General features: G+C 35.5%; 3 protein-coding genes across 5 annotated transcripts; 1 reads left to right on the top strand and 2 right to left on the bottom strand.

Moving 5' to 3' along the window:
• LOC18613059 (photosystem II reaction center PSB28 protein, chloroplastic) lies at positions 4,193-6,423 on the top strand. Of its 2 annotated transcripts, XR_001926192.1 has the most exons (3): positions 4,193-4,469; positions 5,329-6,125; positions 6,229-6,423. XR_001926192.1 is itself a non-coding variant. In XM_018113885.1 (2 exons), exons 1-2 carry the CDS (start codon positions 4,394-4,396, stop codon positions 5,796-5,798), a joined length of 546 nt encoding a protein of 181 aa, XP_017969374.1. In that variant the 5' UTR covers positions 4,193-4,393; the 3' UTR covers positions 5,799-6,135. The 2 variants fall into 2 exon arrangements, 1 of the variants encoding a protein (XP_017969374.1); XM_018113885.1 differs by lacking the exon at positions 6,229-6,423 and having other exon boundaries at positions 5,329-6,135.
• On the bottom strand, positions 6,005-9,399 carry LOC18613058 (subtilisin-like protease SBT1.2). Its single transcript, XM_018113884.1, has one exon. The coding sequence runs from the start codon at positions 8,894-8,896 to the stop codon at positions 6,599-6,601; it is 2,298 nt and encodes a 765-aa protein (XP_017969373.1). The 5' UTR covers positions 8,897-9,399; the 3' UTR covers positions 6,005-6,598.
• LOC18613057 (xyloglucan galactosyltransferase MUR3) lies at positions 10,131-12,816 on the bottom strand. 2 transcript variants are annotated; one of them, XM_018113989.1, is made up of 2 exons: positions 10,563-12,816; positions 10,131-10,514 (listed from the first exon to the last, which is right to left on the bottom strand). In XM_018113989.1, exons 1-2 carry the CDS (start codon positions 12,289-12,291, stop codon positions 10,504-10,506), a joined length of 1,740 nt encoding a protein of 579 aa, XP_017969478.1. In that variant the 5' UTR covers positions 12,292-12,816; the 3' UTR covers positions 10,131-10,503. The 2 variants fall into 2 exon arrangements, with proteins under 2 accessions (XP_017969478.1, XP_017969477.1); XM_018113988.1 differs by having other exon boundaries at positions 10,131-12,816.

Genomic DNA, 13,528 nt, shown 5'->3' with positions numbered 1-13,528 from the left:
TAATTTTAATTTAGGAAATTTCTAATTTAGTCTCAATTTTGAAGGTTCTCAAGTGTTAAGAACTTCATGGAAGTGACATATGCAAGATGGTTAGGTGTAGAATTTGTTGAGCATGTTGTGGTCTTTTTACTATAAATTTTTCTACTGAACTTTAAATGAAAGCTAAGAGAAAAGGCTACAACTTTGCTGTTCATCATTTTGCCCAATTCAGAGTGAAAGGTGATCCAAATTCGTGTAAAAAAAAGAGTACTGCAATAGGGAAGCAATGTGAAATAGAACACTTGATAGTTGCAGCTCTCAAAATGAAAGTCGCAGTGCTGAAAGGCAAATGGAGCAAATTTTTAAAACAAAATAATTGAGAGTCGCAGCTTTGGGGCTTATTTCCATAAAAAAATTTCTGACGAAAATTTGGAAATTAGGTTAACTTGTGCCTATTTAAAGGATTTTTTCAGAGAGTCTTAGTGGAGGCAACAAGCAATTTCTTTGAAGAAAAAGAGCCAAAAACAAAGGAAGAAAGTAAGAGAATTTGAGAGAGAAACAAGATCACAAAACTTCAACTATTAGTTTTCTTTCTTTACTTTTGTATTTTTCTTATTTTCTTTGATTTGATTATGTTGCGACAAACACCGTCTTATTCGGTGGTTCTTGCGTGTGCAGGAATTGTACATGAATAATGCCTTCATGTATTCTTGTTTTTAGGAAGGTCTAAATCTAAAGATGAAACCTTTTACATCATTTCATTTTGCGATTAAAAAATTCTCATATTTTTATTGTATTAAAAAAAACTATCATCTTTTAATTTACATTACATAAATATCTAATTTTAAGATAAAATTAATAGTCAATCAGTATCAGTTGATATTTCTGTTTACGTAAATAACAATTGAAGTGACCACATAACAGTTGACGTGGAATGAGTGAACATTTTCCGTGACTAAATGGTTCTCTGATTTTTATTTAATATTTCTCGTGTTTATTATTTTAAATTAACTTTTTTCTTTTTGAAAATTTCAAAGTAGGATGCTTTAATATCTTATTTTCTTCTTCTAGTGATATGATATGACATACTTTTAATTGTGTATCATATGGTTCCATTACCTTAGGCCCTAGTTTTGTATTTTCTTTGGGTTAGATAGTGCCCCTAACCCTATGTTCAGGAAAGAAAATAGAAACAAAAGGAGAGGGTAGGTTTCAAATTTTAAAGAGGAAATGATAGTTTTGATTAATGCAAAAAGAAGAGGAAAAAAAGGCAATAGAGAGATTATCACGTATCTTTTGCTTAGTTAATGAGTGAAATTTAATTAAAAAATATATAAGTAGTAATTAATCTATAATATATAAAAATGTATGTATGTTGGAAAAACTTTTTAATTAAACAAAACGGTCATATTTGTTTTTAGATTTATAAATTGTTATTTTAAATATTTTTATTATTAACATTAATAAGATTTGTCAAATTAGTAATATATAAAAATTCTAATTGCATTAAAAGAATTTCATTAAAAACATTTTTCATAGCAAATATTAATAAGCTTTATTTGATTTGTAAGTTATAATTCTAAATATATTGGATGTTCTCATTAAAAAGATTTATTTTTCTAATTTTAACAATATTAAATAATATTTAGATTAATATTACAAAATTTCAATTATATATAATTGAAATATGAATTGTCTTTTATATATAATTATCTTTCAATTATAATTATATTATATTTATACACAATTAAGTTTATACTTTAGAAATGTTTTTATTTGATAAACAAATGCTATTTTAAAATAAATATAAAAATAAGTATTCTTGTGTAATGCATGTGGCTATAAATATTAATGTTTATCAAATATACTTTTAAAGATAATAGTATTTGTTGTCCCGTGCGTTTGCAAGTGAACACTTATTTTTTATTTATTTCTAAATAATAATATATATTTTTAAATATAAAGTTGGAAATATAAATCATTAAAATGATATTAATTTATAAATTATTCAATTTTAATGAAAGGTATTGAATGCAATTAGAATTCTTATTTACAAATTGTTAAATTGTATTAATATTTAAGATAAAATATTTTTAAATAAAAGTCTTTCAATACAATTGAAATTCTTATTTACAACTTAAAATGATAATTTAGAAATAACACGAATAAACCGTCATCAAAACTTAGCACGAATTAATAATTATTGTTAAAAATTGATTTACTTAAAAGGTGTATGAAAACCATGTTATGCATTATTTTTAAGGTTCACATAGCAGCCTAGTTCGATGAGTTGCGTGGTCAAATTGACGAGGGAAAAGGAAAAAGGAAAAATGAAGTGACCCAATGCACAATCAAAACATGAAACAAATTAAGGCTAATTAGCAAGAATTAGCCTGACAAAGTTGGAAAATAGTATCTCTAATCTCAAGCATTAACTCTATTTTATATGGTTCAATATACATCGTGTTCGCAGCTGTCTTATGTCGTAGACAACTGGTAGATAGGGACACAATACACAAAGGACATACAACTCTTTTCAGCTTTGGTATAATATTTAAAAAAAATTCTAAATTATATAACAAAATTTAAATAAATCTATATTCTTTTATTATAATTAATTAAATTCTTATATTTTTATTTTAAATCAAATAAATTTTTATAATTAATTATTGATTTACTGTTATTAATCAAAATATTACTTGTTATTTTATATCATATTGTGTTAAGCGTTAACATAATATGGTAATATGTTATAAATGGATGATGATGTATCATATTGATATGATATGATAACATGATCATATGACATCTTTCGTCTTTCACATTAATGTTATGTTAATATTAGGTAAGTATAAAATGACAAATAGCATTTTAATTAATGATAATTAGTCAATCGTTAGTTATAAAAAGTTATTTGACTCAAAATAAAAATAAATAAACTTAATTAAATATAATAAAAAATAATTTTTTTAAATAATTTAAAAACTTTTTTAAGTATTATGTTTTCAATCTTTTGGTATCTTTGCTTCAATTTCTCAATTCCAATGGTTTTTCTCTTTTTCTTTGTTCTTTATAAGACTTTAAAACTTAGTATTTTGCATCTGTAGTTGTAAGTAGTCAAACTTTATGAGACTTTAACTATATATGTTTCTTGTGTATACACATTCATTAACAATTATAAAGAGTTAATGAATTTTCAAGTTCAATAATTTGTATTCATATATGCAAAATGGCTAAACAAGTGATAGTTTGAACTTAAAATTAAGTGGTAACGAAATGATGGATTAAAATGTCTTAAATGCAATTACAATGATAATAATAATAGTATTACTATTTTGTAGTGTAAAAGGCGAAGGTAGGGATGTGTAAATTCAAATCTAGCTGAATCGAAATGAATTCGGTTATTTCGGTTTGGTTAATTTGGTATTCGATTATTTCGATTAATTAAATTCGGTTAAAATGGTTTAATCGATTTGGTTTTTGGTTTGGAATTTTCCCAATTGAACTAATTGAAGTAAGTAATACTTGTATTATGAAGGGTAATTTGGGGTTTTCTTAACTTAGATAATTAAAGTATAAGATCAAGGAAGATAATATTAACTCCATATTTTTTATTGGCAATACTTTACTTAAAGGAAACAATTATATTGAGGGCGGATACTATGTTAATATATTTACCTGATGAAGATAAGTGAGCTTTGAGTTCAAAATACAAAATACAATTCTTCATTCTTCATTTTTTATTATTCAATTAAAAAATAAAATAAAAAATCTCAATAATTGAAAAAACAAAACAAAAAAAAAATCTCAACATGAGATCCGGTAAAAAATTGCCACATGCATTTTTTCCCACCATATTCATGAGTTCGTTTTCAAAACCAAATTGAAATAATCAAAATAATTTGGTGTTTGGTTTTCCGATTGCTACAATTGTTTTGGTTTGATTTCAATTTTTTTAAAAAAAGAGTTTATTTTTTTATTTTAAAATTTTAAAAATTAATTTTACCGAATTAACCGTTTCCATAACCCTAAGAAAAAGGGTACAAACAAATTGGAGGCTTCTTGAGTGTGAGGCATACAAATTGGAGGCATTGCTTGCATATTTTTATGGGCTTTTGTTGAGTAATAAAAGAAGCCCAAAGTCCTGACCCACTGATTTTTCGAATAGTTGGGCTACGAGGCTGAGCGCTGTGCTATATTTGTGTTGCCTGCCAGTGCCAGTGCCAGTGCCAGTGCCAGGCATTGCTTTGCATGGACACACTATGCCTGATGTCGCTTCCACTAATCCAAACTCTCAAGTGAATGGCTCTCCTTGCTACACACCATCCCTGTCCATTCACCACACCAACTCACCAACTAGTATCTCTTTAAACTATCTTCCATACCCTCTTTCCCTCTCTCCCTTCTCCCCACAATGGCAACTCTTCATTCCCTGGCGTTTGCCTCTCCTGTCTCTCACACCTTGCTCAACCAACCGCGTTCTCTTTCAGGTACCTACTATCCTCTTGTTTCCTAGATGCAATGAATGATGACTTGGCATATGGGAATGCTTTAATTTGATTTGTGGTTGCATGAGCGTTTCGAGGACTTGTCGAGCGTTGTTTCCTTTAAACTTTTATCTTTCAATTACAAATTTCATACATTCTTTGAGTTCAACTGTTATGTTTGCCAGTTAATTTGATTTACTGATTTATCTGTTATATATGTTTATGGATAAGTTTGGTTAAATGCTGGTCTTAAAATCCAAGTTTCTCAAATTTTTCATCTTAGGCCGCGACTTATTATTTTGTCAGAACAAAATGCAACATTTTTTCTTTTATTTTTTTAAGAGAATTTGATGGTAAAATTTAGTAAATTAGGATTAATAAGATTAAGAGATTCAAATCCATATTTGTTAAAAATTATCTTTATGTAGTAATGGGTAATCCTATTTATTGTATATATTTTGTCGAACTTTTATTATCAATTTTCCTTAAATAAATAATAATTTTTTGTTATTTTAAAAGGTTCTATCATACCTGAAATGAAATATTTGAGGAATGCTAGATCCTAAAATGAGGGTTTAACATTTACAACTGGCAACATATTCTTTCAAACCAATAGAATTGAAGCCTGGAGAGATGGATGATTCATTGTGAAAATGACAAGAAGTAGGTCGATTCCAAATTGACTCTGTTCTTGCTCATGTTGAGAAACAGAAAGTAGTTGGCAAGGGATGAATATTTAGATTTAACTATATAAGATTTTAATTGTTTATTTCCTTGAAGGGTATAGAATGCAAGATTCTTAAACATGCTTGGTAGCGCACTGGAAAACGTAACTCGTGTAAGGCCTTTTAATATTATGTAGGAATACCATCTTGGATTGTTCACCGGAGTGCGAATTCGCTCTTCAATGGGCAATCTTTACAATTGGCCCATTCACAGCTGTCTCCAACAAGATGGAACTCTCAGAAATGTGGACCAATAACAATGATGGTTAAACCAACAATTCAGTTCATTCAAGGAACTGATGAGCAGACGATACCGGATGTGAGGTTAACCAAGTCAAGAGATGGTACAAATGGCGTTGCTATATTCAGATTTGAGCAACCGTCCGTTTTTGACTCATCGGGTGAAGTTGGTGACATCACTGGTTTTTACATGATTGATGAGGAAGGGGTTCTTCAGTCAGTTGATGTGAATGCCAAATTTGTAAATGGGAAGCCTGCAGGAATTGAAGCAAAGTATATAATGCGTTCTCCCCCAGAGTGGGACAGGTTCATGAGATTCATGGAGCGATATTCTAATGAAAACGGCTTGCAGTTCATCAAAAAATGAGGCAATGTATATTCTTCTCTTGTCGTACTCTTTGCTTCCCTCAGTTTCGTCGTTGGTGTTGTGTAAGTTTTGTCAAGTATAACTTGAAGCCTGGGTTAAATCCCATGTAGGTTTTATGCGGATGCCTTAATGGGTTAGATCCTATGTAGGTTTCATGAAAATAACTTATCACTTCCTTCTAGCCAGCAAAGTTTTGTGGTCTGTTCTATCTTCAATTTGTACACTTCATTTTCATGTGTGTCAAGATGACTGCTGGTAATTCTTCATTTGATAACTAACTAGGATTATGTTATCAGAGCTGGATATCTCAGAAGAGATGTTTTGCGGGTCAGTTACATATTGTGCTGTTGTTAGATGAACTGCAGATCACCAAGGAGCTCAATCAGGCATTTCTTAACAATTTCTCTTCCTCCTTCTTATTGATTGACAGATTTAGTTGTTGTACATGAACGTGGAAATAACAGCCAGAAATGCACTGTGTGGATGTTTCTAAGTAACAATGTTGTTACTTAGTAGTTCTTGATAGATGACTGTTCACAGGAAACAAAAATGATATGGAAGATGTTTAGTAAGGAAGAGCTCGAAAGTCCAATTGTATGTTATAAAATGGAAGTTATTATTATCAGTTCACTCTTCATTTTGATGATGAAGAGGCTTTTGCCAATATTTTTTTTTCCAATTTTCTACCCACATAAACATGGTATATTCTCAACTCAAGTATTGATAAAACATCAATTCTTTCAAGCTATCCCAATAAGAAATTAAAATAAGAACTAGTAAAAGTAGCTGCTGAGCTGCTGCTACTTCCAAGTGACTGAAATGGGACTTCGAACCCTATAGAAGTTATTGTGAGCATTCACCCATGTCAACTGCCCTTCTGCAAAGCTTATCCTCTTTGTTTTTGTTTTCTTCCTTGATATTACCCATATTCTGTAACTCAAACTTTCATTGATATGCTCGAATATTAACCTCTGAGGTTTGACTTTCACCTTGACTCCCTCAGGAGCCTTCACTTCCACTGAGTAGACGGAATGAGGACTTCCCACATTTGTAAGTCGCCTTGTGATCATCTTACTCTTCATTCCCTGCTTGAAAGCTACGGTAATGGAGGGGTAATTGAGGGTGAAACCCCTGTTCATACGTAAAATCTCACTGCAACTCACGTTCTTGTGCGTGATTGTAAAAATTTCTGATCTTGTGTATCCAAGTGTGCAAAGATGAATAACATATTCATCTGGCCTGATATCATATATCAATCCTGGATCGATGGCCCTATCAGGGTTCACATGTCCAGCTCCAATAGCAAAAACATCAGCCGGTTTGTTTCCATCCGTTATTGGTTTTCCCCTATGGTCATTTGCGTCGGCAGATGTCATTAATGCAGACTTGATAGCTGCTGGGGTCCATGTTGGGTGTGCTGAGTGAATCAGAGCTGCAATTCCACTGACATGAGGACATGCCATGGAAGTACCGGACATGACTGTGAAATTAACTCTTCTAGCATCTTCTGGAAGACCAGTGGGACCTAAATTCTGAGGCCAGGCAGCAATGATGTTAACTCCTGGAGCAATCACATCTGGTTTGAGGATTGAAGAATCATATAAATTGGGCCCTCTGGCTGAAAACAGTGCTACGGTTGGTGCTCTTGACCTTCCAATAACAGTTCCACCAAAAATGATTCGAGCTCTAGGACGACTGGTAGTGTTTATGTAAGCCTTTAGACGTACTGCCTCTGCATAACCAATCTCGGTTGCTGGCAAGACATGGGCATCGACTGAGTCTTCCTCGAGGTTTATCTCTGTATTTGCTAATATCATGGCAGCACCACCGGCTTCTTTGACCGCTATACCTTTTTCTGCCCTTCCATTTACACCTCTGTCACAAATAACCATTTTGCCTCCTACTTTAGCCCTTGGGAGAGACCCTCTGAAACAAAATTCACTTCCGCTGTCCCCACCGGTGACGTAGACCAGTTCAAGTTCCTTTTTGGCGCTCCGTAACCTGTTCCCTGGGTATACAGATTCTCCATAAATGAATTCTCCATTACCCATCCGAACTATGGCTGGAAACTTTCGGTCAAGTGTGCTAGCACCAATGGTAGCAATCCAGGGAGCTATATTGGCTACTGAGCTTTGAATTGGGCCATTGTTTCCTGCAGCACAGATTACTGATATTCCATGTTCTACTGCTCGAAAACTGCCAACGGCTATGCTATCATCAAAAAGTGGCAATGGGAAGCCACCTAGTGAGAGTGAAAGCACATCAACTCCATCCGCAATTGCAACATCCATCGCAGCTAGGATATCAGAGCTATAACAGCCATTAAACCAGCAAACTTTGTAGACAGCAATGTGGGCTCCAGGGGCCATTCCACGGGCCACACCAGCACCATTACCAAGCACACTTGCCATTGGAACAGAAACTCCTCCGGCTGTGGATGATGTATGAGTTCCATGTCCAGAGGAGTCCCTGGGTGATAAATACTCCTGAATCATGTTTGCTGAACGCGACACGGAGGACACATGATGACCTTTTATAAAGAACCTAGCACCGATTAGTTTACGGTTACAATTCAAGGCATTGAAACTTTGCCCTTCTTGGCAAATCCCTCTCCATTTCTTGGGAACAGGCGGCATTCCTTGATCATTGAAACTAGGACTCTCTGGCCAAACTCCGGTGTCAAGCACTCCAATAATTGTTCCCCGACCCAGTCCAGACTTAAACCAAGCACCATCTCTAGTCGTACTAAGCCCCAAGAACTTGTAAGAATAAGTAGTGTGAATCTGGAGCAGCCGGTCAGGTCTGATTGCAACAACATCAGGCAAACTTCGCAACAACTCTAGCTCAGTTTCACTTAGCTGAGCTGCAAAACCATCCATGGCAGAACCATAAGAGTAGAGAAGACGAGAAGAAGGGTCTTCCTCGGAGGAAAGAGTTTGCTCAAGAAATGAGAGATGCCACTGAAGCTTAGTAGGAAACAGTGAGCTGGTTACACCATGCGGATGCAACTGAACTATGTAAGTCTGAAGAGTGTTTGCACGGACAGAAACCAAGTAGAGAAAAAGGGTTGAACAGAAAAGCTGTATTTTAGCTTCCATGGAGAAGTTGAGACGATGCTACTTGGAATTCGATGAAGGATCTTGCAGAGGAGGTGGGGGGTATTTGAAGGAGCAGAAGAGAGTTCAAACCTGGTTTGGGAGACATGCTTGAGCTCTGGGTGAGAATATGAAACTCGTGAAATATAAGAGCTCTTCATCACGAGGATCCCTTGTTGTGGCAGGGAGAGATGGCTCTGCTGGGTTTTTTGAGGGAGCTGAAGCACCAGATCTCGGCCTCACGAGATGTTATGCTTCGTTTTAATACATATAGTTTGCGCATATAGCCGTTAAATTCTAAAACTATGAACCATTTCAATATGCTTATTGCTTCAACATCATTCCATCAGTGAGTGAGCCTTCTTGAAAGGGGAAAATATAAAGAAACAGAGTGAGAAAGTTTTAAGTAAAACGTAGATAAAGGCCATTAAATGCTAGCAGACGCCATCTATGGCTCCCTCTCTTTTGCCCAGGATTTATATTCCTTTGTCTTTATTGCTTTTGTTTTATTTGGGTGGTTAATTCCTTTATTTTAAATTCTAATGTCCTAATAAGATATGCTACCTTCAAACTGAATACCAGTAAAATACGTAAGTCCAGGTTATTGACACCAGAGAAGAAACTTGGGTGTGAATTCATCAGTTGAAGCAACGGGGAGGCTCAGCAGTGTGCTGTGCTGTCAGCTTTGGACATTGACAGTTGAATCACAGCTTAAACCCACATTTTTTTCATTTGTTTTTTTGTTCTTTATAATTCCTTCGGTGGGACGCCCAAGTGAACCTTCAAGGCTGTAAGCAAGCAAGCAAACTCTTATTTAATAAAGGAAAGAAAAAAGACAAAAGACCTCAAGCAAGTCTAAACCTTGGGGAAGATGTGGGGCGTAAGGCCCATATGTGGATTTGCTGGCTCCAATTATTTCTTCATCTAAACCACATGCATTTTTCATTTGTGTTCTTTTTCCGGGTTAATATAATTCAGTTACTCAAAACAAGATATCCCACATGGTAGAATGCCAAGGTCAAAAATAGTGACAGTATACGATGAACAATCTCCATGAAAACATGGGGAAGTTTATCCTGATTAACTTGATGTCCTTCAACAGCTTAACGGTTAACAAATATAATAATCTTGTAAAAATTAACTCATATAGCCAATGCTTAGGTTTATAGCTTTGCAGCAAAACGAATTCAATAAAATGGTTGACAGTACAGAAAAGTTTATTCGCAAATACCCATGATGAAGCAAAAACCACCAGTTATTAGTTATTATTTCTTCTATGCATTGATAAGACAGGAACATAGACAGACAAACTGACAAAATCTCAGCTACAACAATACGTTTTAAAGAATCACTACGCAAATGGTAGCTCGAAAGGAGAAAATTCTTTATCAAGGGCTGTGTTTGGTGCAGAGAATATTTATCTATGTTTTAGTTTGAAACAAGGATTCGGGCCTGATATGCTTGGTGGCAGTATCTGTAGTTGATGCACAATAAGGCCTTCACAAGGTTATACCTGCAATCTACCCAACTCAAAACAGTAACTCTTGCTTTGAGACTCGGAGGGTGCATTAAGCTTCAGTTCAATTTATATACTGCTTCATGACTTCCAATTATGATTTATCTCTCTGCTCAGTCTTCCAAGAATTTTTCGCAGCTTCTGCAGATCGATCTCTCTGCTCATTCTTCCAAGAATTTTTTGCAGCTTCTGCAGATTGATCTCTCTGCTCATCCTTTGGTTTTGAGAAGAAAGGATCCCATTCATGAGCTCCAACCTCGCGCTGTCCTTCATCTAACAAGTCATATTTCCAACTATTTTCCTCCACAAAGTTATCATATTCTGTACGACCTTTGATAATGTTCCTCCTCAACCTTGTAACTTTGTCAATGACTGCCTGTACAGCAACATCAAAAGCATCTTGAAGAGTCTCCAATTTAGAGCGAGGATCTGCATATATCAGCCTTGGAATGAGATTTATGACCGCCTCTCTCATGATCCTCACTTGCTCGGGAGAAATTTGATTAAGCCTCTCCTCTATGCTAACATTCCTTTTACGAATATCATCCTCTGGGATAAACACTGAATATGTAGTATAGTTTTTAGGAAGATGCCAAGTATACTGTGTGTACGCCGAGCCAGGATGGAAGAAGACAGGAATACAACCAGCCAACATTGAATCAAAAGCAGATCGCCGTGTGTATGAATCTCCTTGGGGTTGTAGGCAGAACAGGGAGCTCTGGAACATCTGCATTATACTGCTTGGGGAATGACACTTGCTCTCCCCAAAATCACATTCCAACAACTTGCACACTTTTGAATTCTTACATTGATCGATGATCTGCCCTCTTATTGACTTGGGGTTTCCAGGACGTGGTGCACCAGCAAAAGAGAACAGCCACTTTCTCTCCAAATTTCTCATCCGATTTTGCCAGACAAACACTTCCTCATCCTTTGCAGGATGGAAGTAGGTCGGATATGGAATGCCAAAATCATTTGCGTTCCAGGGACTTGACTCAACCACAAGCATCGACATATTCCTTGCAGCAGGTAAAAACAGAAGCTTATTACCCCAATCAGATTCCTCATCAGTTAATCTCCTGAAATCCCATGTAATCCTCCCCGCCACCAGAAAATGATCCTTCCCTCCCATTATACCCCACTCAGGCCTCTTCATCAGCCAATCAACCAAATCAAGTGAAGCAGCATCCCTCCTCGAGATATCGTATCCCCAAAGATACCTTGCTATATCAAACCCCGCATAAAAGGGCACAAAAATCGCAGCTGCAATCGAAGAATCATTCGTCAAGCACTCATACTGCTTCATCCGATTATTGAATATCACATCCACTGCAAACTGATTTGTGGCATACCACCCGGTATTCTCAAACACCCCTTCCACATTCTCAAGTGGGGGACCAAGCCCTTCATTACTGGTAAACTTACACATATTAGTCCAAAGACTCAAACTCTTACACTCCCTAAGCATGTTCTCATTAAACCTCGGAGGAAGATTATGCACATAAATATACCTTCCCCCGCATGGATCACTCTTGTTTTCCACCGTCCTCAAAGCTCTCATAAACGGGTAATTCACCACCCTTTCACCAGCTGTATTCCTAACGGGTTCCACAGGTGGTTTCTCCTTCTCTATACGGGCATCGGTCACCCGAGCAGGGATGGAATCAACATTAACAAAAGGAGATTCTAATTTGACTGGTTCTGATATAACTAATTGCTCAACTGCAGTGCTGCCTCCCAGAACTACAAAATGGAAATACAAAAGCAAAATCCAGAAAAAAGCTGATAAAGAAGCTAATAAACAGAGCCGGGTTTGTTGATTCTTAGGGGAACCCTTCTCCATTGCTTCTGAAGTAACCAACGCCACTGGGCGGCGTCTCATCAGAGTTCAATCAAACGCTAATCAACAGATCCCACACATAAAAAAACCCAACTTTCTCACTTGATTTCAGGCTATCAAATGAAAAAGAAAATTAAAAACCCCAAAACCCTAAATCTCGATTCTTCGGCTTAAAATGAAAGCTACAGTAAGTCCTAAGCTTGAAAACAGATCACCAAAAAAACCCCAAAGACTGGAACTGCAGAACTTAATAAATACACTAAAATGGCATGAAATTGAATCTAATAGTTAAAAAAAAAGGGAAAAAAAGAATATTTAGAGTTGAGAGAAGAGAGGGAATTTATCTGCAAGAATCAGAAGGAGTCAAAAATGAGAGATTATCTTGATCTGGTTACGGATCTTTTGGATGAACTTAATCAACGAAACGAAGTAGAAATATACAAGAGATAATTCGGATTTGGAGCCAAGGACTGGCTGGGGATTTTCTTTATTTCTTTCTTTCTTTTTTGGGTGGGAACTTTCTTGGAAAATATTTTGACTGAAATAGGGAGCTGGAAAATGGAAGGAGGGATGGAGAGCGCGTATTAAAGGGCAAGCAGGGAGGGCGGCGCAAATTAGCAGAGAGTGCGCCGAGGGGTTGTCTGTTGTCGGTAGCCGCTGGGATCTGGCCACGTGGGACGAGGAGAGGACGTGTTGAAATTGAATGAATGATGTAAAATTCCTGAAATTACGCCCGCATGGAAAGTGAGGAAAGGGGTCCTCCGCTTGGGGTCTGAGCAGGGACAGTAGAAGACGAAACGGTGTGAGGGACGCGTGACGTGTGGAGAAAAGAGTGGATGCCTTAGCCTTACATGGCTAATTTTACCTTGATCCGAGTCCAATTGGAGAAACACAGACTTCTTCTCTCTCGGGGGAACCAAATCTAGAAGTTAGGAATTGCAAATATTGATGCATTAAAAGGCATTTCCTCAATTTTACTTCTTATGATCAAGATGGTGCTAATTTTGATTTTAAATTTTAATTTATTTTTCATGAACTAATTTTAATTTATTAATTTAATTTATATTAATAATATACATATAAATCAATTTTTAATTTATTTTAATTGAGTATTTAACGGGTACGGATATTTAATGGATAGTATTTAGGGTATTTGGGTATGAGTTCAAGTAACAATTTAAAATTTTAATCGAATGTTTCTAGAGTTCAGGTACTATTTTGAAAAAATGTACCAAATTTTTTTTTAAAAAAGAAGTATTTTACCCTTTGATATCCCTTA

Source organism: Theobroma cacao, chromosome 1 (genome assembly GCF_000208745.1).
Source record: "Theobroma cacao cultivar B97-61/B2 chromosome 1, Criollo_cocoa_genome_V2, whole genome shotgun sequence".
NCBI classification, from domain to species: Eukaryota; Viridiplantae; Streptophyta; class Magnoliopsida; order Malvales; family Malvaceae; genus Theobroma; species Theobroma cacao.
The sequence above is the reverse complement of the archived record's forward strand: the minus strand, read 5'-3'. Positions and strand labels throughout refer to the sequence as shown.

Coding starts and splice junctions, on each gene's coding strand:
- LOC18613059 (XM_018113885.1), top strand. CDS start 4,394: ATGGCAACTCTTCATTCCCTGGCGTTTGCCTCTCCTGTCTCTCACACC. Junction 4,470..5,328: donor CCAACCGCGTTCTCTTTCAG/GTACCTACTATC, acceptor AATATTATGTAG/GAATACCATCTTGGATTGTT.
- LOC18613058 (XM_018113884.1), bottom strand. CDS start 8,896: ATGGAAGCTAAAATACAGCTTTTCTGTTCAACCCTTTTTCTCTACTTG.
- LOC18613057 (XM_018113988.1), bottom strand. CDS start 12,291: ATGAGACGCCGCCCAGTGGCGTTGGTTACTTCAGAAGCAATGGAGAAG.